General features: G+C 36.5%; 1 protein-coding gene across 4 annotated transcripts; it reads left to right on the forward strand.

Moving 5' to 3' along the window:
* The first annotated feature begins 3,040 nt into the window (after positions 1-3,040).
* FEM1C (fem-1 homolog C) lies at positions 3,041-14,379 on the forward strand. 4 transcript variants are annotated; one of them, XM_087926934.1, is made up of 3 exons: positions 3,041-3,081; positions 4,448-5,171; positions 11,696-14,379. In XM_087926934.1, the coding sequence occupies exons 2-3, from the start codon at positions 4,628-4,630 to the stop codon at positions 13,003-13,005; spliced, it is 1,854 nt and encodes a 617-aa protein (XP_087783060.1). In that variant the 5' UTR covers positions 3,041-3,081; positions 4,448-4,627; the 3' UTR covers positions 13,006-14,379. The 4 variants fall into 4 exon arrangements, with proteins under 4 accessions (XP_087783060.1, XP_087783059.1, XP_026575932.1 ...); XM_087926933.1 differs by lacking the exon at positions 3,041-3,081 and adding an exon at positions 3,096-3,534; XM_026720147.2 differs by lacking the exon at positions 3,041-3,081 and adding an exon at positions 3,109-3,286.
* Positions 14,380-27,951: the final 13,572 nt, after the last annotated feature.

Below are 27,951 nucleotides of genomic sequence, written 5' to 3' on the forward strand. Positions count from 1 at the left end.
CTTTTTGTTGACTTTGCTGACTGAGAAGCTATCAGGGAATGTAGGAAATCATGTTTACCTAACTATAGGATGCAGCAAAGGCTGGAACTAAAAGGACTTGTTTTAAATACTATATGTTCAGTGCCACAGTAATTTTGAATGGTCGCTGAATGGTCATAATTCAAGGAATACAGTATAAAAAGGAGTGAAGGATCTTTGTCTTTCAGCATCTGCTTGTGTGATTCCTAAAGTCAATTCAAGAGCTCAAGATTGCTTTGCTGTTGTGAAGAATGGTGAAGAACCCACTCCTTACCCATTTTATTTCATTAAGCTGTCACATTTATCATAGATTATATTTTATTGATTTGTTATGCTTTGCCCAGACTTGTTGGGAGTCAGACAGCATACTAGTTTAATAAGTTATAAAAACTCATTACATACTGTCATTAGAGATTTGTTGTGCTTTATGACCAAGGAGTTTACTTGTACATTGTTGGTTCCTATTGGGAGATGTCTTTAGATTAATTACTGAAATAGTAAAAAAAAACATTCAGGAAAGAACATCTGTATCTGCCCAGTCACAATTCAGCCATACTTTAGATTTAAAGGCAGGATTAGTGTTCTTTTGGGAGAGTATTAAATCTGTAACACAGAGAATTTAAAACAGTGAGACTTGGATTTTGCCACCCATGAATGTCACAGGTTTTTTGATACAGGGTTTTTATATGCCAGTTTTTGTTTTATAATGTGTGTTTGTGTGTGTGCGTGCGTGGAGGCAGACTGTTCCTATTGTACTGTCTACTCCACAGGCTACTTCTAGATGTTGCTGGCTGTAGCCATTCTTGAGAAGTACAAATTTATGCTTTTGCAGCTGATGCAGATTAGGACTCCATTTTATTGGGTGGATTTATGCTGGCATACTTTACTGTTGACACAAGGACTGGAGAAGCACATGTTAACGGTACCAGCCTAAGGTAAAATAGATCGTCCTGCTACTTCCTTTGATGTTTTACCTAGAATTGCACTTTCCATGTCTGGGTTAAGTGCTGTTACTTTAAAATTATTGCTTAATTTGAACCCGCAAAATATATTGCGTAGAGTCCTCTTTTCACTGTTCTAGGCATTATGACCTTTTCCAGGACAGTTCATTCTCTAGCTTCTTTTGCCAATTTTTGTTTTCTCACAGTTGTAAATGCTTTCATTTCTCATTGATGTTTGCTATTCTGCTATAGCATTTCTTTTCTTAAAAAAAAATAAACTTCTTTAAGCCTTATAGTTCCTTAAGTTTGCAGATTTCTTTGGGATACTATAGATATTTTGACTGCATGAAAACAGGCATCCAACAGAATGAGTTTATTATATTTATTATACATATTTATATGATGATATAGATAACCCACATTTTTCAATCCATTTTATAATCTTTTTAAAGATAGTGTGAAAACCTGAAACTATTCAATGTAACAATGTAACAATGTTATACAAATTACCATATTAAAACACAGCAGAAAAAAGGGAACTAGTTCATTACCTATATATCAAATTGTTTTACTAAGCAGTTGAATGCTTATATAGCTTATTTAAGATCAGAACAAGGAAACTACATTCTAAGATATAACTGAGGAAATCATATCTTATATGCCTATCAGTTATAATTCTGCTATTGGCTAGAATATGGAGCAGAACTCTATCCAGAATTTGAATGAACTCAAATGATAATGAAAAGATAATTACTTTATGCAAAGTGTTTCATGCTCAGGTTACCCTTAGAAACAAGCTGGAAGCTTAAAATGTTCCTCAAAATGTGCAGAAGTAGAACTGTAATCCAAATAATACTTCATCTTCAGTTAAACGAAATGGGTTAAAAGACTTTCTTTTTAGGATTGTATCTTTAGGATACTTAGAACTGTGATATTAGCTATTATCAATCACACTGAAGGCAATTTTATTCTTTGATTATACACCACTTACCACACACTTGAGTAAAAACCAATTATTCATTCTGTATAATTTAAGTCAGCTAATCAAGTTTTAATTTCATAAACACCCCACATTTAGCATACAATTCCAGCTGACATGTAAGAACAAATGAGGCCTTTGTAAAGATTTTTTTGTTTTACTTTTTTCACAAAATTTTAAGAGATACATTTGTAACCATCCCATTTTAAACCACTGCTTTTGGATTGTTTTTTTTCTTAACACATAGAAAAACAGTATTTCATAAAGAAAAAGAATGACCTAGCTGCATGCCTTTAAGTAGAAGTGCTACAAATTCTGCTTGAGAGTGGTTTTACGCTTACAATAGTCATATCTGAATTGAATCTGATTCAATTTAGAAGAGAGAGGATGATAGTAACGGAAGTGAGGTCTTATGGAGTTGTACTGCTCACATCTAGATTCTAGATGTAAAGGATAATCAATAAATAGGTAGGTAAATAAACAGTAACACCTCAATGTTTCTGAAAATAGACGGGAGAATAATTATTTCTGGGAAGTGATTTCCCCCCAAGTTCCTAGGAGCACCCCGAACTGCTTACACGTAACGCCAAGCAACCAAACGCACCGATGGCACAACAAAATCCCCAAAATATATTTTCTTCATTTTTTGAACCGCAGCCTGCTGGTCAGCTTCTCAGAATTAAATGCGGCCGGTAATCAACACTTTACGGCTCACGCTCCCTCCGTCGCCCAGACACACGCCCAAAGAAACTATCCATTGCTTCCGCGGCGGGCCGCACGCAGCGGGCGGGAAACTGAGTCAGACTGGCAGAGCGTCAGGGGAAGCCTCAACGGAGTCGGGCTGCTCATAGGCCACGCTCCTCGGGCGCCCGTTCGCCTCCATTATGTGCTAATTTAGCCCAGTGTTGCGCGAGTCGACTTCTCCGACCTCCCTCAGGTCAGAAGTCAGCAGCCGCCCGCACCCCCCACTTCACTTAGCACCCGCCCTCGCCTTCTCAACCGTCTTCGTTCCTGCGCTCTCAGCCTAACGTGGTTCTTCGCCGAGGCCCCTCCTCCTCCTCCTCCTCCCTCCTGCGCCTTACGCTTTTCCCCCATTTGGGCCTGATCTGAGGGGAGGGCTGGAGAGAGGCGGGCGATAGTAAGGTAGGGTGTGTTTTATTTGCTGGAGCCGGGAGGGGAGGGGAGGGCGGAGGCTCGGTCGTTGCTGTCGGGAGCGCTTGCCCTGGCATGGAGGTGCTGCGTTGGGAACGGGGCGCGGCGGTGGCGGAGGCTTCGGTGTAAAGAAGCCGCGCGGAGGCTGCTTCGGGAAGCCGAGTGGACGACGCGATCCTTCGACGCGCCTCGGAAGGTAGTTCCGTTTCCCCGGCCGGGATCGGTTGCTCAGGCGGCGAGAGGAAAGAGAGAGCCCCGTCCGTAGTCTCCGCCCTGGCCTCACTCTCGGGCGTCTGGGAGCCCGTCCGCCCGCCTGACTGTCGGGCATAATAAAGGGGAGTAAAAAACCGGTTGAGAAGTGGCGGCGGCGATATCTGAAGGGCGGGTAAAGGGAAAGTGAAACGGGCATCCCCCCCCCCCCCTCGGCCGGGACTGCGAGTAGAGGTAGGAACTTCCCTCAAGCCGAGGGTGCCGGGGGCTGGCTGGCTGGCTTCCTTGCTTCTGCTGCCCTTCGCCACCGGAGGCTCCCCAGGGAAGAGACGTGACAAAGGGCGTTCAGAGTCGCGTCGTGCCCGTAACGATTTTGCAGCTGCGGCGGCGGCGGCGGCGGCGGGCGGGGGAAAGAGGCATCCCGAGATACCAGGTTGAGGTCCTCGCATGCGGGTGTCGAGTTTCGAGAAGGGAGCAAATAAGATTAGACATTCGTGGTCGCTCAGTCGTTCTAAGAGATAAAGGAAAAAGCCAGCGGAAAGGTACACTTCAGGTCTCCTCGAGGTTGAGGGCGCGCCTCGTGCTTGGGGGAGGGAGCGGAGGGAGATCGGTGACATTTGCAGGACAAACTTAAATCCCAGGCACTGACATCTTTACTGTTTTGTGACCGACCGAGTCGTTGCTAATAGAATGCCAATAGATTGTCAGAAGGGTGGTTCCCAGGATGGATTTCAGGGTTGGTCGAGCAAGATATTCACGGGATTGCTGTAATCATTTAATTCTGAAGGCAAAAGCTGGGAGAAGATGGGTGATTTCAGTTGTGGGGTTGTTTTTTGTTGGAGAGGACTTCTGAGGAAGGAGAGTGAGAAGAAGGGCCCAGGCGTTGTTCCAAGTGTTTCACTTGGTAATTAAAAAAAATCATTTGAACTATATATTCACTTATTTATTTGTACTTTTATATAGCTGCCCATCTCTAGGCAGTGTAAACAAAGCTGCAAAACAATATTTACAAAACAGTATTATTAAAGGCTCTAAAATTATATAAAAGTAAAAGGGAAATCTAAATATTGGATAAAGAGCAGGGAGTATTAAAAACAGTGTAGGTGCTTCAATAGTAAACCAATCTAAAATATGTATTTTTTTCTAGGCTGCAAAGTATAGCATTTGCTTTGGAAGTCCCATGTTGAAAGTTGATGTTGTGTACAACGGTAACATATCTGCCAAGGATAATTCACAGAACAATATCCAAATTTGTGGTCCCAGAGCCCAGGTGTCTTGCGTTCATCTTGCTTCTGAAGAACAAATCCAACTGAGAGGAAGAGACTAAATGGATCTGAAGACAGCTGTATTCAATGCTGCTCGTGATGGCAAGTTACGACTCCTCACCAAGTTACTGGCAAATAAAACTAAAGATGAGGTGGCTTTACTGATGTCAGAAAAAACAAATGGTGCCACCCCCCTCCTAATGGCAGCCCGATATGGGCATCTTGACATGGTGGAACACCTACTGGAACATTGCAGTGCTTCTATAGAAATTGGTGGTTCTGTGAATTTTGATGGTGAGACTATTGAAGGGGCGCCACCGCTATGGGCAGCATCAGCAGCTGGTCATTTGAAAGTGGTTCAGTCTTTATTAAATCATGGAGCATCTGTCAACAATACCACTTTGACAAACTCAACACCTCTCAGAGCTGCCTGCTTTGATGGTCACCTAGAAATTGTAAAGTACCTTGTGGAACACAAAGCAGATTTGGAAGTGTCTAACCGTCACGGACATACATGTCTTATGATATCTTGCTACAAAGGACACAAAGAAATTGCACAGTATTTACTTGAGAAAGGAGCAGATGTAAATAGAAAAAGTGTCAAAGGTGAGATCAGTATCATTTTTTAACAAGACAATTCCTAAAAATCTTTCTTCAGAATATTCATGTCAAAGATTCAAAATGTAAGCAGACTAAATCACATTTTGATTTGTTCCTCCAGTATTTACCTAGGCTTTCATAAGCTTTATCATATAAGTTATAGGTTTTTTAAAGTTATTTAGGGTATATTCTGCCTATAATTCTGCTAGAATTATATTTTCTCTATATATAATTAAGCCTATATTTTGGAATAGTGTGGTGATATATCTTTTTCTAAAAGCATTGTGTGGAGTGTAGGGTGTTTTTGGGGGGTGTCATGAATTTTATCATTACATACTAAATAGGGAAACTAAATAGATGTTTTTACAGATATATTGTTTATTTGAAAGTGCAAACCTGTGATAAAAGAAAGGTGCCTATGAAATCAATCTCAGTCCCTGAAGCCTACATGGAAACATTTGTATGTATTTCCTTTTCCTGGGATTTTGTCACTTCCTTTGTAATCAACAGCCATGGATTTCCTTGGTGGTTTCTTATTCAAGTTCTAATCAGGCCCAATTCTACATAACTTCAGAAATTAGACTGATGTAAACCAGGTGCTGCCACCTGCTGAAATTTTTATGATAAGGAACTGAATGAAATTAGTCACTCTGTGGTGGAATAAACAAAGGATGTGGTATTGGGATCACAACAGATCCCTTTTGTTCTTACTGTCCTCCCTAAGCTACTGAAACAATGTTCAAAGTGTTCCTTTAATTTATACTGTGATGGCAGCTGCCTGGCCTTGTCTTTTTGTTCTAGTTGTGAGCATGTGGTTATATTTTCATAACACCTTTTCCTCATTTTTAACATAGTTCCTGATTTAGTAGGTATGACCATTCTTCCAGTCTACTGTTTATTTTAACTAGCCCGTCTCTGACTCAGATTTACTTGATTCTAGCTTCTCTTTAAAAAAAATGTTACAAGAATTCTGGCATTACACATAGCTTTCATTCTTTCAAAATTTGGCAGGGGTGAAATATAAGTCTTCATAATACTCATGTAATTAAATATTGTGTGATTGTAAGATTTGTATAAATTGAGTATGACTTGTTTTGGGATGTCTGTGATTGTGATTTTAGTTATAAGATCATAAAGTAATAATTCTCGTATAGAGTATGGTAATCTATATTAGTCTGTCTCACAGATTAAAGCAGAAATGACAACATAGTTATTAAAAATCACTACACAATTACTAAACATAATATTCAGTGCTTTGCTTTCTGTTGCTTAGTGAACTTCTAGTCCTGTCAGTTTTTACCGTGTTACTGAATGACTCATAATTGAAATATAAGTTCTGCTCTTAGAGCAGTGTATGATGAATTCTATTTTTATAACTTGAAGAATACTGCTGTTACTGAACTTGGCAGTAGAGCCTAACACCCTTTCCTTAAATTCTCAGCCTCATTTTGATACATTATTTTTTATTTTTTTGTAAAGCACATTGATACTGTCTGCTTCATTGTCAAGAAAGCTTTGCTAAATGGGTATCTGTAAAGAGTATTCTTTTTCCCACATACACAATATATTTTTTGTTCTGTTGAAGTGATAGTAAAATATCATTTTCTGTCAGGCTTCTATGCTTCTTGCTTTGAAAATCTTGCTGATTACAGTATGGAGAAATAAATCTGAGTAGTATACTGCTGCAAAACTATTTTAAAAATGCTAGGTGGGTGCATTTTTAATATTTCAGTTTTTAGAATTTACTAAGCTCTTGATAACTGAGCATGTGATTTTGCTATGTCTATGAAAGAACAGGTTGCAGAATATTCTAGAGAAAGACAGAAGAAACATATTAATTGCCACTTTGTTATTTACATTTTTCCTTTTGGTATATGCTGATTTTTATGTGAATCCTAAAAGCTAGTATAATAATTAAAATTCAAAGACTAATAAACACATGTACAGATAGTCCTTGACTTAACAGTTTGTTTGGTGACCATTCAAAGTTTCAACAGCACTGTCAAAAGTGACTGACCATTTTTAACACAATAGTTGCAGCATCCCTATGGTCACATGATCAAAATTCAGACGTTTGACTTCTGACAGGTGCAATGCCCCCAGGTTTATGTGATCATCTTTTGTAACTTCCTGACAAGCAGCATCAATGGAGAAGCCAGATTTACTGTTACTAACTTAACATCTGCAGTGATTCACTTAACTGTGGCAAAAAAGATTGTAAAATGGTGCAAAACTCAACAAGTGTCTCACTTAGCAACAGAAATTTGGACTTATTTGTGGTTGCAAGTTGAGGACTACCTATATTCAATAATTATACTGTATATCAGAGTATAATTGAAGCTTTGGTGATGAAATCCTATGGGCATTCTAGTGCTTTCAGCAACTATGTTTAATGTTTTAGCTTAAATAATAAATTAAGGACATAGCTAAGAAAGAAGCTGAAGTAAATATATAGCTATTTGAACTATATTTATTTGAATTGTTACAATACAAAAATATTTCAGTAATTTTAGGAACCAGTGGTAATATTGATACATAGAAGATTAATTTAAAAAGTTCAAACTATGATCTGTAAACAATTTCCTTTGCTGAATAGATAAAAAAGTAGTTGCATCATGTACATTAAGTATTCTTGCAACATGAAGAAGGCCATTACAAAAGTACTTCTCTACTCCTTTTGTGGATTTATAAATAGTAAGCTCTTTATGTTTGGGTCTAACTAAAGTGTAATGCTTTCAAGAGGAATATTTTTTTATATTTCACATTTCTAGACTGTGAATCCAGCTATAACAAATAGAATAATCTGGCAAACTGACCTAATGTCATAAACTCTGTCAGATAACTTGCAGTCTTCAAAGTTCACTGTGGGATTGTTATGATTGACAAAAAAAACCCTACATTTTCCCATTTTAAAGTAGGAAAATATATGGAATCTGTACGATAAACCTAAAATAAGTATAAGATATGGGTTTTTTAAAAACAAATTCTTCATTTTTTAAGCCATCCACGTGTAACATAACCCATCCATTATAAACTGTCTTCAGCTACAACTAACTCCTAAAGATGCATAAAGTGGCTAAATTGATGTAGGATTTAAAGTGAAATGAAATAGGGGAGAAGTGTATTTAGGTTGAATATGGAGATTATATGGGAGACAAGATTGCAAATAGTTTATTAACTAATAATTTTAATGTGTAAAAATCCATTGTGTTTGTTGAAATTTTCTGAGATTCTTGAGATGTTTTGATGTATATATAGTTTGAAAATTTCTTGGTCAGTTGTATTATGTTCTGATATTAACTTTGTTCTTGTTTTAAGTTCTGATGTAGTTATTTTGTTCCTTTGCACAAAGTTTCTCCCATTTGCCAAGCGTAGAATCCAGAGGGGCATTGCTGTAATATGTCTTATTACATTATAGGAAGAATATGTGAAGATATTTCTAATCTCATATATTGGGATTTTTAATGGTGCTGTTGATGTAGAAGTAGACATTTGGGATTGTTGCTAGGGCTAATTCTCACATTGGCATCTTGTCCTATTATTTCTTGTTGCTTGTGAGAATCTGCTTCAGGTTGTGTATATGCAAATATGGACTTGCTATCCAATGCCTGAGAAAATGCATTGTAATTGTCTAGTATAGGCTGTAGCTTATTAATAATGTACTTGAATGGTTTGAGCTGTGAATTGTAGGTGTTCTGTTGATCAATGGTCTCTTCTGTTGTTGTTTCTTTTAATAGCCATCTCTGGAAATCGGTCAGGCTTTGTTGATTTATCTATTGATCTCACTAGATAAGTGGTTCAATCTCCTGAATGCTGCTTTAATTCTATTAGTTGCATTCTGTCAAGTGGGTATACGTAGCAATCTGTAGTTTTTCTTTTTAATGCGGTGCTTTTGTGTCCATTGTGTAATGATACTAAGTTGACCTTGAAGAAATAGATTATTCTGTGGATAGGTTTAGGCCAAGGTTGATATTGACATGGAAGTTGTTGAAGTCATAATATTTTGAGAAAGATTAATTTGCATCAATTCAGATGATGAAAATTAAAAGAAGGGGATTCATGGAGTAAGTTAAAATATTGTTCTAGATCAGCCATGAAAATGTTGTCATATTGAGAGCTGTGCATATAGTATGCCACTGATGGGCACGCACATGCCACAGGTGAAATAGTTATAAATAAATTACATAGTCTGGTGGTAACGTGTGCGCTTGGACATTAGTGATTATATTTTTGGTAGCTTGGAGTGTATGAGGTATTATAGTGTATAGTACCTCAACATCCCTGGTTGTTTAAATGGTTTTGTTAGAGAGATTGCTTATGGAGATCAATTTCTTAGGAAGTCTGTGGTGGAAGTGTTGGTGGGCAAATCTGAGCACAGAATCCATGAAACCAGATATTTTTTCCTGTGCTTAAGACAACACAGAGGTTGTCTGGTTTGAGTATTTTGGGAAATAGCTAGAAGATGATTGGTTAGAATTCCTGGGGTTTCCCTGTTGATACGTTCTCATATTTCCATAGGAAATTATTTCCAATCTCTTCTTGAAAGTCTCAAGTGATGGCGCTCCCACAACTTCCGAGGGCAAGCTGTTCCATTGGTTGATTGTTCTCACTGTCATAAAGTTTCTCCTTATTTCCAGGTTAAATCTCTCCTTGTTCAGTTTCCATCCATTCTTCCTTGTCTGGCCTATAGGCGCTTTAGAAAATAGCTTGACCCCTTCCTCCCTGTGGCAGCCCCTTTCATCAGGTTCCATAATTTTATTATATATTATTGTGGGATTTGAGGAGAGCAGTTGGCAATTTCCAGGTTTAACTGATATTGAACTTTAGATGTCCTTACCTCTTTTAAAGGTGCTCTGCTTATATTAGTATATCCTTAACTGCTTGATTACTGTTTCCCCAGTTAAGACTCCCAGCTAGCTTACAAATGAATCTATCAAGACAGTTGTGTAGTAAAGTAGCAGGAGAGCAAAGCAACACTTTGTATCAGCTTTTCTGCCTTGTAGCCTTCTGCCTATATTAAACTACATATGTAATATATGTACACACTTCATTTTGGAAAAATAAATATATTTAACATTCAGAGTGTTCCTGCAAGAAATAATGGAACTTAATTAAGAGTAACTACTGTTTCGTGTGTACAGTATGTGAGAATTTGCAGTTTAGATAGCTACAAGTCGGTTTACATCAAGCTTGTACCTAAATTTACTGTAAATTGGCAAATTGGTAATGTTGCCTGTGAAACCTATTTGTTTATACCTTTTTGATATTCGAAATAATACACTGATACATCCCATCCCTAGGATAATACTGTGGTTCAGCTGCACTATTTACAGTAGTAGATACATATATTAAAAATACTTAAATTATATTTGGCTGTTAGTATTGAATACCTGATTTGATAGCTTATTTGATCGGAATGTTTCCTCCGGAAATATCTTGGCATTTTGAATTGACAAGGTGTCAATTGTCAATAATTTATTTGTTTATGTTCTGTCTCTCCGCCCCCCGCCCCCCAAAGATTTCATCTCTGCATAGGGTTCTCGTTTTGTTTTTCCTGCAACAATCGTGTGAGGTTGGCTTGGTGAAGAAAGAGTGGTTAACCCAAAATCATTCGGCAGGCTACCAGTTATAGCCCAATCTTATAATAACCAATATGCTACCCTGATTTTTGAAGAACTTAGTAGTCCATTGTGTGGAAGGCGCCATAGAAATGACCTTGGAGAAGTTATTCAGAAGCCATTAAGACAATAATGTGCAGAAACATGTGTTAAGCCCAGGGGGATAGGAGCGTATTAGACGGGCTCCTCCAACTCCCAATCGTCTAAGAGGGAGGAAGGGAAAACACAGGCAACATTCTGTTGCATTATCCTATCTCTATAAAGTAAAGTTCTATTTTTTCTTGTGGAGTTGTTTCCTAATCTGATCTAGCTGTCAGCTTGAGGCTGACATCCCATGAATTATAGGCTAGGAATGCTAAAACACAACAGAAAAAGATGCCCATGTTTCTGTTTTTCTTTTTTCTTTGGATAACTATTTTACTATTCTGCTATTACCTGTTGAGGGACATAGAAAGCCCTTCCTCTATGATCCTGTCATTATTCCAGTGCTCTTTTATTCACCTATCTAAAGCCCTGAATATTGGTTAGAAAAACAAACATATAGAATAGTATTTCTTTTATACAGTCAGAATTCAGTAAGAATGTCTGCTGAAAAGTTGCAGGAAAATTGTAAAAAAAAGTCACATAGCTTTTTAGTTGGCAAATTGTAAGGTATGTTACATATGTAATACCGATTATTTTTCTATGATTCAATACATAGTCTTTTTGATATGCTGTTGGTACAATTATACTACCCTTGGATCTTTGTTTATTTGCATATCTACTTATGAAATACCACTTCAGCATTTAGAACTAGATAATGTATTTTATATTTAAACTGCATTTTTCCTTTATTAGACACTTAAAATAGATGTAGTCTTGCTCTGAAGATTGTAGTGAAATTCATTGTCGTTGCTTTCTCTTTTCTAATAGGAAATACAGCATTGCATGACTGTGCAGAATCTGGTAGCCTGGAAATCATGAAGATGCTTCTGAAGTATTGTGCAAAGATGGAAAAAGATGGTTATGGAATGACTCCCCTTCTCTCTGCAAGTGTTACAGGCCACACAAACATAGTTGACTTTTTGACTCAGCATGTTGAAACAAGCAAAACAGAATGCATCAATGCCCTGGAACTCTTAGGAGCCACATTTGTGGACAAAAAGAGAGATTTGCTTGGTGCTTTAAAGTACTGGAAAAGAGCTATGGATATGAGGTACAGCGATAGGACTAATGTTCTCAACAAACCTATACCTCAGACATTAATTATGGCCTATGATTATGCCAAGGAGGTGAACAGTGCTGAAGAGTTAGAGAACCTAATTGCAGATCCTGATGAGATGAGAATGCAGGCATTGCTAATTAGAGAACGTATTCTTGGCCCTTCTCACCCAGATACATCCTACTATATTCGGTACAGGGGTGCTGTCTATGCAGATTCAGGAAACTTCAAACGGTGTATCAATCTCTGGAAATACGCTTTGGACATGCAGCAGAGTAATTTGGATCCTCTGAGCCCTATGACTGCCAGCAGTCTTTTATCATTTGCTGAACTCTTTTCATTCATGTTGCAGGACAGGGCAAAAGGTCTACTGGGCACAACAGTTACCTTTGATGATCTTATGGGCATACTGTGCAAAAGTGTCCTTGAAATAGAACGTGCTATCAAACAAACTCAATGTCCTCCTGATCAAATACAGCTCAACAAAGCACTTTCCATCATTTTGCATTTAATTTGCTTATTAGAAAAAGTTCCTTGTAGTACTGAACAAGATCATTTTAAGAAACAGACTATATATCGATTTCTGAAGTTGCATCCTAGGGGAAAGAATAACTTTAGCCCGCTCCACTTGGCTGTTGATAAGAACACAACTTGTGTGGGGCGCTACCCAGTTTGCAAATTTCCTTCTTTGCAAGTCACAGCTATATTAGTGGAATGTGGTGCTGATGTAAATGCTAGAGACTCTGATGACAACAGCCCTTTGCACATATCTGCACTGAACAACCATCCTGACATTATGAATCTTCTTATCAAGTCAGGTGCACATTTCGATGCAACAAACTTACACAAACAAACTGCTATTGACTTGCTGGATGAAAAAGAGATGGCAAAGAACTTGATCCAGCCCATCAACCATACTACATTGCAGTGTCTTGCTGCCCGTGTCATTGTGAATCATTGCCTAAATTACCAAGGGCACATCCCGGAAAAACTTGAGAAATTCGTTTTGCTACATAGATGATAGCCTCACAATAGACTCTTGGAACTGTGGGAGCATGACTTAGCAACATAGTTATGATATGCCAGCGACACATCATTGTTCATTCAGCTTGGTTTATCTTAATAATTGACTAAATCATTAGAAATGGATCTGCAGAATTGGTTACACAGTATTTAAAAGAAGCATATAATATATTTTGTGGATTATTTAGAAAATGTAACACTATATTTGGATTCACTTAAATTGCCAGCCAAAGGCTTGTCTATTATGGTTTAGTTTGCCTGTTGGTTGTTTAGGACTGAATTGAATAATTTTGTAATGTTGTCTTATTCTTACTAGTGTGTGAATCTTCTATAGTTGGGAAATCATTTTTTTGTTCCTGCTTGAGCATTTCTACTTTTTTCTAATGAGTTCATTGCTGAACTATACAAGTTGTAAAGACTTGTTGACATTTGCAATTACCATAAGTGCTTTTATCCTCTCTATGCACTGGCTTCAATATGACTGTTTTTGTGTTGGCATATTTCTATGCACCACTTGGCTAGTTCCAGCTCTGATACTGTGTTCTTGCAGTTTGTTAGAACTTTCTTGGGAATATGCCGTTTACAGCCTGACCGTTTTTGTCAGCTGTATAAACTTTAATTTGACTTTTTCCCCCCTAGCTGTTTCTGCAGTTGCTTTCTATTGGTTTTTTTTACAGAGTTTTGTGCTGAATTTGGAGTAAAATGTGCTCATGTTGGCAAACCCACTTTAAATTAAGAGTGAATGTTATTTTAATAAGTCTTGTTGCAAGCAGAGAGAAGTAATGTATTGCTTTCTTCTCCTCTGCCTTATTATTTTTGCTGGGGCTGACTATGTGGCTAGACATAGAAATTTTTATTTCAAATTTAATCTGAATTTTTTTGTATAAATTTGGCAAGAATAACTAGATCAGACAGTCTGAGACTACAATTTAAGACACTTAACCACAAAAAAGAAACTAAAGCATGTTGGCATGATGCTTGTCAGATCTAGCCTTCAGTGAGTACAATTAATGATATGGTTGTAAACAGAAGCCTTCTATAGAATCTCCCTTCATTTTAAAATAACTCCTATGGATAATGTGCATGCATTTTATTCTATAATACCTTAGCCATATTTATGGAAACATCAGAGGCCCTACACAGCCTCCACTGAAAGCTGTCTATTTTTTTAACACTTACACAACAGCTTAGCTATTACAACAGCAAGGGCTTTTTAGACTTGATAAGGAAACTATAAATAAAGACTACAAATGAGATTAAGATTCAGGTAATTAATATAATTCAGCACTTTATTGTTGATTCATAATAAAACTTATAATGGCATATTAGACCTGCAACTGTCTTAAATAAAATGGTTCTCAAGAAAATAAAATGTTCCTTTTCCTTGAGTGGAATACAATGTGAATTCCTGTTTATATCTAATCTATGGTGTCCTGTGTTTTATTAATTTGATATCTAATACTACTACTACTACTAATGCTTTTTCAGCTCAAAAATGCAACACATCATCTATTTTTAGATGATCCAGGAAAAAGTCAAAATCAGTTTGATGCATCAACATTGACATAAATCAATTGCAGGATTTAAAAAAATACAGTAGTACTGCCTTCTCTTAATTATTTGAGTGTGACATTCACAGGGTGACTGTTCATCCCACAGATCCTTTTATCCATGTTTAAATTGATATTAGAGAATATAATACAGTAACTATGATACTAGCTTTATGCAAACAAAAGGGGCAATATCTCAAGCTACATTCTCATTCTTTGTATCCTAGGGTAATAAGATGAATATAGTTTAATTTAAATAAATCATAGTTTATATTTTGCCTGCATTTGGAAAAATTGTTAAGCAGAATTTATACTCTAGGATTAAACCATTAATCCTTTTTATCTAATAGGATAAATTATCTAAAATAGGATAGTAATAAACGTGATTTAATTTTAAAAAAAATTGACGTAAAATAGGATAGTAAAGGAAATAACACCAGTTCATTGAATAGTTACTTTAGCTTATTTTCAATTGATTGCTGTATAGACATACATCAGAACTGAACTCTTTATGAGGGTGCATAACCCTTGCATGCTAAGAAAAAGATGAGAAACTTATACAGATAGTTGTTATATACATTTTTGCCTGGTTTGAAAAATAACACAGTTCTGTTCACGAGCATGCTTTGTCAATATCAAACAAAGTATACTGTGTTTAACAGGACTTTAGCTGATTGTTAACAATAGTTAAGGACTCCATAAAGCTGTAATGACTGCTTGCCTTGGCTATCATTCAATCAAAGCACCTCTTTGAAGTACCTCAGAGAAAAGAAGTGGCATCTTTTAACATTTTTCAGTTTGTACAATGAAAAATTCCTAAATGCTGTAAAAATCTAAACATTAGTTCTATGTTGTATACCGTATTATAATTTTTTGCCACCAAAAAAGGCACTAAGTCTTATTTTCATGGGATGTCATCCACTGACTAATCTCACTTGTACCCGTCACCACCGGCCTCCTTTTCACTGTCAGAGGCCTTCAGGAACTTCTGTGGCCGGCGAGGCTTTCCTGAAGGCCTCTGCAGCTGATAAACGAGCTCCTGATTAATCCAGAGCCCTTGTTATCAGCTACAGAGGCCTTCATGAAAGCCTTGCCAGCCTTGCTGGTTGCAGAAGAAATGGGCTAGCGAGGCAGGTGTCGAGGTGTGCGAAGCCTGGCTACAATTGTCCAAAGGTAAGTATTAGGGCAGCTCCACCAGCTCCTTCCCCACCCTACCTTAATTTTTACACATACACTCTGGAGTGGGCAGGATCTTAATTTTGGGGGTAGGGCACATGCAAAAATCAAGCTAGGACTTACTTTCAGGGTAGGTTATATTTTTGGGGAAACGGTATTAGAGAGCCAGATTGGTATAGTGTTAAGGCACCAGGCTAGAAAGCAGGAGATTATGAGTTTAAGTCCCATTCTACCAATAAAAGCCAACTGAATGACTGGACCAATTACTCTCAGCCCAATGCACCTCAAGGTGGAGAGGAGGAAGGTATATTGGATATGTTCACTATTTGTAAAAATAATAAAGGTGGGATACAAATCAAATAAGTATATGGACTGCAAATTTCTGTAGAAAATTATCTGGTCACTTTAACTATTCAAATACCATACTTAATCTAGGTCTGCAGCTAATCATGGATAAGTAAGATTATAGTGGTCCTTGAGAGACTGATATTATGGCAAACTGTCCAGATGCAATCTGCTGCTAACCAGCATTTTATCAGTATCCTAGCTATCTAGATATCTGAGATTGTTTTTTTTTCAGATGTTTTTAGTATGACTTATGTGTTCAAGTTTTATATATCCTTCATCTTCTAAAACTTTCTCATTCCAGTATCCTCAGTCTAATTTGAGTAAGGATTTTTCAGAGTGAATCTTCATGACTGTTCATAAAGTAGGCTCTCTCTAAATCAAGCCAGATTGGACCCTTGTGATTTTATGCTGCTGCAATCCTTCTAACCAAGTTGATGTAGAAAAATGTTTTACTATCAAATGATGGACTATTGATGAATTCCTATTAGGCCTACCGAAAGAGGAATGTTCCAGGTGCTGAGTGCAAAAGAGTGTAATCTGTTGGGTCTTAAGAGGAAAACCTGTTTTGTCATGGCCCCTGTCTTCCAAAACAGGGCTCTCCAAACAGCATAGCTGCCTGGTGAACTCTGGGAGTTGAAGACCACAAGTCTTCAAGTTGCCAAGTTTGGAGAACATTAACCCCCCCCCACACACAAATGATTAGATTTGCCCCGACTAAAAACCTGGCTTTGCCATTTAATCTGGGGCTCTGATAGTTTGAGTGAGCCCATGTCAAGGCTTGTTTGTTGAGAGTCTTCTTGGCTGCTATTTTTATATTATTTGTTGTTTTTAACTAGTTTTTGACATTTTTAATTTTACAGAGATAGACTCTTACTGTATATGAGATGGGCCACCTGTAAATTTACTAAATAAATACCTATATCGTATGTAAGCAATTTGATCCATCAGCCATGACAAATCACTTTTTTACTGACCATGCCAGCCAACATTTCATCATTCTCTCCACCATCTGAAGGCACTTTTGACACTCGAGTTTTTAGTAGCTTTTTTTAAAAATCAAGAATAAGACTGCCAATCTTATGTCTGGTCGTAAGAAATTCTATAAGGGCTCCTATAGAAAATGTTAACCATTTTGTTATGGTTAGGGCATGCTATAGATTTCTAATTTAAGACTTCCTGGAAATCGATGGTAAAACAGCAATAGGGATCTATTGCCATAAGCAAGATTAGTTATGCTTTTGTCATGTTCAGTGAAAATACTTGACAATTTGCTGCTTTCTTAAGCTTCAACTTCTACCCATTTTTGAAGGTAAGGCCGACTGAATTTAATGACTCATTATATAGCATTTTGTTTCCAGTATTATATTAGTTCTTATCCAAATTCATAATGGGTTGATGTCAGTAGTGAACGAGAGACACTGTGTGTATTAGAGATTTTCCAAGCTATTGTAGTAAAACAATAATTATATAAAAATAATTATGTAAAATACCCTATATTTTACATGTCTTATTATCTGCTAATGAAGGGCATTCCAACATCTTACAAATGATTCTACTGTAAATGCTGCTGAGTCACCTGAGAATTTCTAAATATTTCCTTATTAAGCTGAAAGTATCAATAATAAAGCACCAACTTATTGTGTCCCTGTGCGTAAACATGCAGGCAGTGCATGCCTTCAAGTCACTCTTGACTTCTGGTGACTGCCTGAACAAATTTCTTCAGCTTTCTTGGCAAGGTTTTTCATTCGTGGTTAGTCATTGCCTCCTTCCTAGGCCCAAAGAAGTGTCTGGCCCAATGTCACTCAGGTGGCTTTGTACCCAAGGCAGGACTAGAGCTCACAGTTTTCCAACCTGGTGTCTTAACCACCAAGTCACTCTCACTTTGGACTAGAGCAGGGGTCTCCAACCTTAGCAACTTTAAGACTTGTGGACTTCAACTTCCAGAATTCCTTCTCCATTCATGTTAGCTCAGGAATTCTGGGAGCTGAAGTCCACAAGTTGCTAAGGTAGGAGTCCCTGGACTAGAACAAACCAAAAGAAATAACTGAAATTGATACCGTCAGTGAAGAAAATGTACTTGCTAGGACATGCCAATTTCTCACATAAATAATATATTAGCCTACATCTTGTCTTTCCCAACAAAATTCATAGTTACCTAATACTTTGTTTTAACTTTTGAGTGTCTTTGTTATTCTTAAATTGAATAATTTAATAACAAAGTTGTTTTAGGAAAAATAATTTATTGTTTTGGGGAACGGCAGCAGTACAATGTAAGAAATGGGCTTTTGTAAGCTGCTTTCAGCTTAAGCTTTGGATAGGGTGGGGTGAGATTTCTTTTTTCTTTTTTTTAAAGGAAATAGAAATGTCCCAAATAAAGGTATTGAGAGAATGAAGCTAATTTTCACAGCTGATTGAAAATTCATTCAAGTTTTTCTGATGCCATGCAATGGCATGTTCTAGGAATGCCTTTTATTTGTATTTTTTTTCCTCACTTGGAATTGTTTACAATAAGGCTTAGAAGTGGTGCACTAAAGAAAATCCTGTATAATTTACTAAGATCATTGAGAAGTGCTTAAGATTGCTTAAGCTTTTAGGATTAAGGTGGGCTGAAAATATTGCAACACTACAAACATTGGTCTGCTAATGCAGATTTCACTGTTGACACAGGGCTTGTCCTTGATGAATCTGTCATGTTGCATCGAATATATGTATTTTTTTCAGGATAAGCAGATGTTTATAATTTTTGACTTTTTAAATATCATTCTATTCCAAATAATCAACAGCAATTCCAGCTAAATAGAGATGGGATCATCAGGCTTATGAAGCTGTTAGTGGAACACAATATTTGAAATGTGATTCAAGAAAATGCCATCTAAAAATAACTTTAACCACTAGTGTTTATTCAGAAATGAGTTCTGATGGTGGAAGGGCCAAAACTAAATGTTTCAAAAGCACAATTTTTTAAAAAAAAGATACTGTTTTTTTTACACAGTCAGTTTAAATCATATAAATAACCTTGAGAGCCAGTGGCAAACAAGAAACAATGATTCCCTTTTCTAGGTTGATTTTTATTATTTACTTCATAGCAATGTATTTGCAGTGTATTTACATTATGTACTTATAACTGAGCTCCGAACATCTATTATCCTTCAATTATGTGCAACATTAAAGTGGCAACACAACTACAGAATTGCTCAAATTAATCTGAAGATTTAGTGAATGAGTCATCAAACTATTTGTCATCCTTACTTTTCTGAATTAATGAGGATATTGGCATCTCCCACATTTACCATAGTCTCTTTAAACTTCCATTTGCTTCCTTCCCAATTTTTCAGCTCATTTCTTCTAATGTATCAATATTTTATTGATTATGTGTAGATTTTCATGGATCAAGCTACTTATTAATTTGAATATAGTGAAAGGTAGTAAAAAATATATAACGCTCCTTCCTAATGTTTTGTTCTGCTTTTTTAAAAAATGTCATATGTTCATTTTCTTTTTCCTTCAGAATGTCGAGTCTTAAAAAAGCATTTTATTAAGGAACTGAGCAAATTCTGACTTCTTGAGTTATGCCTATTAACATTTTCTAGACTAACTTGTATAATACGGTATCTGTTGCCTTGAAATTCCATTTCCCTTCAGAGTCTCATTTGTATTGGAGCAACACTTTTTTCAACACTTGCTTTAGCCAAACTAAGCATGAAGACTGAAATAATGCAATTTTGCCATTTATTCCAATATGAAATTTTAGAATATAAGTCTTCTGACCAACACTTCTGATTCAGAATATATTGATTCAGAATATATTGTTGCTATGCAGACAGAATATTAAGAAATTATTTAAATAATAGTGAGTAGCCTTAATCAGTTCTAAATCCCTTTATTATTCCCTGAAAAGTCCAACGATGACTAATTTAAGTGGCATTATTTTTGTTTTAAATTAACATATAGGTACATTTAATGTATCTATTTTATTAAACCATATCCCCAACTCTCCAAAATGGAAAAAATCAGGCTGCCAAAAATTCCATCTCAGTCTCCCTGGTACCTTTACTCCCTCTTTCGAAAGCCCCATTGCTGAGGAGTGGGGGATATTTAAAAATGTGTCCTCTGGTCATGATTTATTTGTCCATGATTTATCTAACATTTTGTAAAAGTGAGATGGTAGTACGTGGTTCCATAATAGCTATCCATATGAAAGGCATATGTTGATCATACTTGTAGCTTCCTTAATGCAACTGTGGGATACAAAATCCTTTAGTCTTATCCATCAGACACAACTTCTTATGTAATTATGTAGATATAGATCTTGTAAGTATGCAACTGTTGTGTTCAAGTCAATTCAAAACAATTACTCTTAATCATATGATAAAGGTGAGGACTGTCATCTAGCTGCAGGATGTGACAGGAACAAATGTTCTCTCACTCTGACTGAGAACCCAAAATGACAACATCAGTGGGGGTTTGAGACAGGAAATCAGATCCATGAGAGTGCGGGTGATATGGCCTATTTGGACAAAGATAAGTCCCAAAAAACCAGTCCCTACCCAATGCAACCAAGGTCCCTTCTACAGCAGTAAGTTCTCCCTAGCATCGTGACTTGATTCAATTTTCTGAGAAGATGCCCTCATGCCTCTCAGATGTACGAACCTATAGTGGTCCTATGGGTTCTTCTTTGGGCCTAGGAAGGAGGCAATGACTGACCATGAATGAAAAACCCTCCCATTATGGCTGAGAAGGTGACCATGCTGCCTGGTGGGTGCAGCCATTGAACCTTCAATCCAAGAACAAATCTGCAACCAGAAAGTTCTGGAATCTTCATGGAAAAACTGCCATCAGGATTTTCTGTGGTGGGCCCAACCAATACTGGCAATTTTCAAACCCCCGCCCCATCCCCATCCCCAAACAAGCTGATCCTCTAGTATTTGAAGCAGTCCTGATTCTGATATCCTGTTGGAGTAGGATCTTATTTGTGGAGATATTGTGGGGCAACAATAGTTTGGAATGCTACAGCTATATTTGGCTTCTGTTGAATAGTGGTAAAAATAATGAAGGATTATGGGGGAGTGCAGGGTTTTAGAACCTGTCCTAACTCCTGAAAACTGAGGATGGGAGACACAACACAGATGAATGCTTGATTTCCAAACTTTAAATTGGATAGATAAGAATGAAAGAAATATTTAGATCATGAAAAAATTATGCAAAAGAGAAACCTAGTCACAGTACTATTTCCACATTTTTATGGTTGCTAGACAATTTTTGTCAAATAAGAACAATCCCATAATAGAATGGAATTTCACATCTTTGCTCCAAAATGATTTAACCTCCCTTGTGTTGGGCAAAAGAAACCAAGCCAGAATTGTACAAAATAGCTTGGACATCACAACTTTATATCTAGACTGATATAATTGATTTAAAATCAGTTGGACATAATAGTTTGAAACTGAATTTTACAGCATTCTTCACTTGGCATGATGTTAATAAAAAAAATCAGGGAATGAGAAAGAAGCAAAAAATAAATATGGCTTCTTATTGCAACCATACGTTTGTTGTTCAGATTCAGCCTTAAGATGAAATTTATTAGTTTGAAAGCTTGCAGACACTTTTGTGTTATTTTAGTTGATCCTGCGAAGTGTACAACCAACATATGGATGTTGGGTTTTCCTCCCACCCCCCCATTGATGCTATTTCTATGGTACTATTACTTTATGTCTCTAATCTAAATATGGTTCCTTCTGTTTCTGACTAGTCCAGATTTCCTGCTTGGAGGTGGTAAGGACATCATGAGCAATTTACACAATAAGCATCATCTTACAATGAGTGAAAATTCAGAATCAATTCTTATACCGCCATCCCTGTGGATGGATGTACTTGCAATATATGTCCCTTAGCTTAGAACACAGTTGTCCTTGATGCTTAATGTATTATCATAAAACAAACATTTGATTGGGACTTGTTTCCAGTCCATTTAAGGCTATGTCAGGGAGTTTTCTGGATTTTCAAGCCATTCCAATCACTCTCCTAAGTACTGTCCTGTTCTTTAGTTTAGCCCTATTTCTTCTGGATATTCATGTAATGCTTCTTCTGTTGCCCTTAGTCTCTAGTTATTGATCAAATTGTCAATAGAACCTTACATTGCTTCTTTACTGCTCATTGTGTCCCCTAGATTCTCAGCTCCTTCTAAATTCTCATTTTTTAAAAACCTAAAGCTTTCTGTAGTGGTTTGGGGGATGTGATAACTGACTTTGTCCTTTTAACTGTAAATTCCAAGGATGCCTACTCTTCAAAAAAGATTACTGTTAAATATGAATAGCAAAATATATGACTGTTCAATATATATTGCAAAATATATTACTGTTTATGTAACAACTGCTTGCATGTCCCATAATTTTTATTTGTTTTCTCCTCAAAATTAAGTTGCTCTTTTTCCTGTTGTCTCAGTTCTTGTACACCTTATTTATTGTCAATTTATTTATTGTCACATATTGTAAAATATGTGTGAAGTTTTCTTTTAGTCTGTATAAGATTTAGTTCTAGTCTAGCATGTACAAAATTGGAAAAGCCTTAACATACATGGCAAAAAGAAAGCAGTTGGCTATTTTCATATCTGAAATATTAAAAATCCAAAATTGAGCAATTTATTAAGAGTGAGTACCACATTAGGACACATTTTGAATAATGTTAGTATGAGACAGACAGGACTCAACATGGTTTATATATTTACTCTGAAGCCAAAACAATAACTAGAGGATAATATTTGTATCATAGTGAGGCTAATATGTCAGACATCTTCGTGACAGGTGCTTGAAAAACCTAGATCCTTTGAGCAAAAATACACTCTAAATAATCAAGTGACCACATTTGTTTTGATTATTGGTTGCCTAGTTACCATCATTGTAGCTCTGGTACTTGAATGTATAATTTCAGCCACAGCTTATATGTAGCTGTATTTCTTTGTCAAATGGAAATATATTCTACCTTATTTCTTTCATTCATGTGTACCTGCCCCTCAGACATAAAGATATATTTGTGTTCCTTATATTTAAATGCATGCCTACATGCATATTAACAAGGACTACATTATATAACAGAGGCAAAAGAGCCACCAACCAACTGCTTTGGCTCTCCTGTTTGCTGTAGACTGCTCTATAAAAACTTTGGCACCATTATTTCATGTCTTCAGATGTAAGCATATCACATGGCAGGTATTTATTTCTGAAGATATTCCTACCGTGTTGGTTAGCATTAAAAGGTCATTGCACTGTTGCCACAGAGTTCAAATTCTGCATGCAGAAAACTCTGTCTCTGGTGTGCCCCTACTTAAAAGACTTTTATCTGAAACCATGGAGAGTCAATGCCACTTGATAGATGCAATACTGGACTCTGTGGATCCATATAGTCCCACCTAGCTTAGGTAGTTTCAAATGCATTGCTCTACAACTCCCACCATCTCAGGGCCACTATCTCTAGTATGCAAGGCTCTCTTTTGTTCATACTTGATGTTGTGGTTGTTTTGGCAGGAAACTAGGTCAGCTCTGTCATGACACACAAGCTGCTAGTGAGGACCTGAACAGGGAGTGAATTGGACTCTAAAAACAACACGCCATTCCAGATCCATTGTAATTGCTGTGTTTTATTGTGGGTAAAATATATAGCTTATGTCTCTCAAAAGATTTTCTCTGATGAGTTGACTGGTTATCCCTCCTAAACATATGTTGTCTCTTTTCTGTTTATGGATTGTGTGTTATTTTTATTGTTTATAAACTTCTGTCGTAGATAGTCTTATAAATCAGATCAATGAATAAACCTATTTTTAATGTGTTACTCAGAGAGGGGAATCTTTAGAACACAGCCCTTTTTATGGCGTGTCACTCTGTAGATTCTCTCCTGCCCTGTTCAAAACACATATCAAGTACCAAGCAACTGATAAGTGAGTAGCACGCAGATAGTTGTTGTGGTCTTTGGGAGGAAGGCACATCCTGATTTAGCTTAGTCATAACCAGTGACAACACTCCTAAATATTGCTTTTTTTATTTGTGTTATGTGTCATGTTTTCCAAGCTACAGAAACAAAATAAAACAAGAATTATGCAAGAAGGTGAGAAAAAGGGTATCTCAATTTCAAAAGGTTTGAGGAACAGCAATTTCCCCAGAATGCTGACAATGAATACAATTCTATGAAATCATTATGATGAAGATTCACAATAGCACTGTATTGTATGCAACTCCGTATTGTAAACAAAATAATGCCAAATGGCTCTTCCTTTCCAGTGTAAACAGCACTAATGCCAGACACTTATTACTGTAGATGAGGCTTGAATAATCCCAGTTAAGGGTTTCAGCTGTACCAGAGATCTCATTTTCAAAGTGAACATCATTGCCAAAGCCTTTTACTCCTTGCATTGTGTGGAGTCCATTGTGTCAATATGATGTATCTTACTGCACAGTTCCTGATGTCCCTGGATACCCTGAATAATAAACAACTGCAAATTTAGTATTATTTCTTTATTAGATAGATTTATGTGTCATTCAACACACTCTAGATTCTAGGCGATATGCAGTCAATAAAACAAAATACAAAGTAAAACACAATAATGTCACATCATTTCAAACTCCAAAACCATCCCTTACTCTGCAGCTACTTCCAGTCAAGTGGTGCCCTTGGCCTGAAGGCTGTTTGAAAGATTGTTCTTCTGGTAAGATAGTGGGAGGGGAGTGAACTTGACCTCAGAGAGTTAAACTACAGTAATTCAGAACAAGGGCACTATGACATATGTCATAATTGCATGGATTAGGCAGACAGACAGACAGACAGACAGACAGACAAGGAGACGGGTAGATAGACAGTTTAAAGACTTGCCACCCTGGTGAGAACAACAGTAACAAATAGTTATTTAGAACCAATTGTATCACCGATGTCAAACTCGTGGCGCCATGTGATGTTTTGTGGTGTTTTCCCCATCTGTGGAGCTGGGGTGGGCGTGGCCTGCACATGACGCATCTGGCCTGTGGGCCACCAGTTTGATACCCCTGAATTATATGAAATTAGTTTTCTGTCTGTCTAGCCAATAACCTACCAATGGTAACTGTATTCTTATATTTATACAAAACAACAGTAGAAAGTAGAAGATGTTAGAGTATAGTGAAGTGAATACAGTGGTGTCTTTATTGATATTATTACTGATTAGCCCATAGACCATATCAACCTACAAAATAAAACAATCAGAACAAAACATGAAACATGACACAATAGAACCATACGTAAAAGTGAAGTACAAAAACCAAATTAAATAAAAAGGGAAAAGTTACTTTGAGGTAAGATGGCAGCTATAAATGTTAAAAATAAATGAATAAATAAACGAATAAATGGATGAATAAATAAATAAATAATGCTGTATTTCATTTCTGAATAATTTTTTTAAGATTGTATGGTTTCCAAGTATTTTATTTTAATCCTTTTTATTTTAATTAATAAATAATCCTTTTATTTTAATTCTTTTTATTTTTCTATTGTTTTAAGCCTATATTACTTGTGCCTCAGGGAAACAAGGAAAGAAATAGACATTATATGGATAAATGGTTAAGATTTAAAAATATTTCATTTATTGCAAACTTGTCAAGAGCTGAACTCTATAAGGAACATGATTTGGGAGGCAGATGGCTGCAAAAGCTGACACAGAATATATCTGTACCAATTCCAGAGCCAGGTTACAATCTCCTATGAGACTGCCATCTCCCATGGTTCTGCCCATCTGGTAGGATGAGCAGAGAAATTGCACTTTGGGTCCCTTTAATCAAACAATGCCATTTATTCAGAATCTAGAAACACATCTGCTCTGTCATCGCATAATCCTTCTGGAACAATATCCCCACAGACCCATATAATTCCCATCTACAAGATGTTCATGAAGTCTTTAAAACCTGCCTCACCTTGAAGTTGAATATTGGTTATATATTTTGTCTGAGGCAATGTCTTGTCTAGATGCATGGTTTTCATTTTCTTTTTTCTATTTTTAATGAAAGCTTCTCATAATCATTTTGGAACAGGTCACTCTCCAAATCATTCATATTTATTGACCAATTCTATCACTCATATACAAGGTTTTGAATAATGATCATTCACATATTGATCAATCACTTTATTCTGTCTTCAGTGCAATTACATCTTCCATGCCTCTCCAAAGGCTGTGATGTATATCTCAGGAAACAGCCAATGTAGCAGTACAAGTGGCAGATATTGAGCAAAAAGCAAAAACAATTATTCAAACTTCCATACTGCCTGAATCATAAAATCTATAAACAGGATGCTGCAAAGAACTCCACAATAATTGAAAGGCCTATGAACAGACCATTGATAATGGACTTGTGTTTCAGTCAGTTGCTCATTGGTGTGGGCTAGGAGGGAAAAAAACTGTAACTGTTTAAACCAACTATTTTCTTGAAAAATGCATATAAAAGTATTAGGTAATGTGTCCATTGTTTTCCTAACAGACTAGCAAGAAAAACAAAATTAATTTCCAAACCATACGTTCGTTTTATTAATTTCTCAGAAGCCAAATTAAACTGTAATGTATAGGGGTATAGGGCTCAGTCTTAGTACAATGTAAAATCTGCATTCTTAGCTTACCCAACAATCTGCTATTGCCTCAAATGCTACTTCTAGAATGTATGTTTTCTTTAAGTACAGAGAGTCAATCACCTTGAACAGTCAACAATGATAGGTGGTAAGGTGCTCAACAGCAAAGATGTCTGTACCAAGCATTCTTCTTGCTTCTGTCAGGTGCAGTTGTGGACAGTGTCTTACATCATCCTATACTTCTAGTCCATAGACTTACTATATATGGAATAAAATATGACAAGGGACCATTTTGTCCTTCAACAAAGACAGCAGTTTCTTACCTGGTCACATTCTTACTTGCCTTTATTCTTTCCTTCCTTTGATTTGTCCTTCTAATTATTGTTCCACACTTGTTTATAGAAGTAACTGAGCATGGACAATACCATGTACAATGATTTTTTGTCTTGAAAATCAGAAATGCTAACCCCAACATCTTTGGAAGAAGTACTGATTGCTGGCTCTCAAAAGAGCTTTTCCAATAATTAGCAAAACTGATACCTTATTATTATTGGTATAATCCATATAATACCTGGAAGTAATTTAAGTTTGTCAAATAACATTTTTCACAATAAAATAATAAGAACTGATATGACTATTTAAAGGGGATTTTAAAGAACAAAGGTGGCATCTGCTTGACTTAAATTTATAAATGTTTTCTAATTTCTATCAAACAACGTGCTTCTCTTAAACTTGGCTCCTTGCTAAGCGTGCAAGAAGAATTGATATTATCCTTTCTTTCTTGTCTGTAGGAGGGTTGCTAAGAGACTGAATTCCTTAAATGTTTAAAAGAAAATATCTTGGAACATTAGTAATAAAATGAATCAAAATGATTTTTTTTGATGCTATAATTTCTGTTATTTAGTCCTACCAGATATGGAAACCTCATACTATGCCAATGCCATGTTTCTGATTTTGGAAATTGAAAATAAGGAATTTTAGGGGGGAAAGTCAACCACATATTAACTTGGCAAGATCTTTAAATCACCACCCTGCTAATATGAGGTAAAATTGGAATTTCTTCAACAGCACTATTGTAAGCTTCCTCTGGATTCAATTAAGTTTGCCCCACTTCATGTTATAGTTCTAAAGCCTTCAATATTTTATCTGGACCATGGAATTAAGGAGCTCCAGTATCTGAAAAATTAGATGATTGCTAGATAATTGATTTAAATTAACTTTAAATCTTAATTTAATATTTAAAGCTTATTTTCCTTTTAAACCTCAACTTGCAGGTGTCTCAGGCCATACTATTT

Source organism: Pseudonaja textilis, chromosome 2, assembly GCF_049901715.1.
Source record: "Pseudonaja textilis isolate UNSWEBS1 chromosome 2, rPseTex1.2, whole genome shotgun sequence".
NCBI classification, from domain to species: domain Eukaryota; kingdom Metazoa; phylum Chordata; class Lepidosauria; order Squamata; family Elapidae; genus Pseudonaja; species Pseudonaja textilis.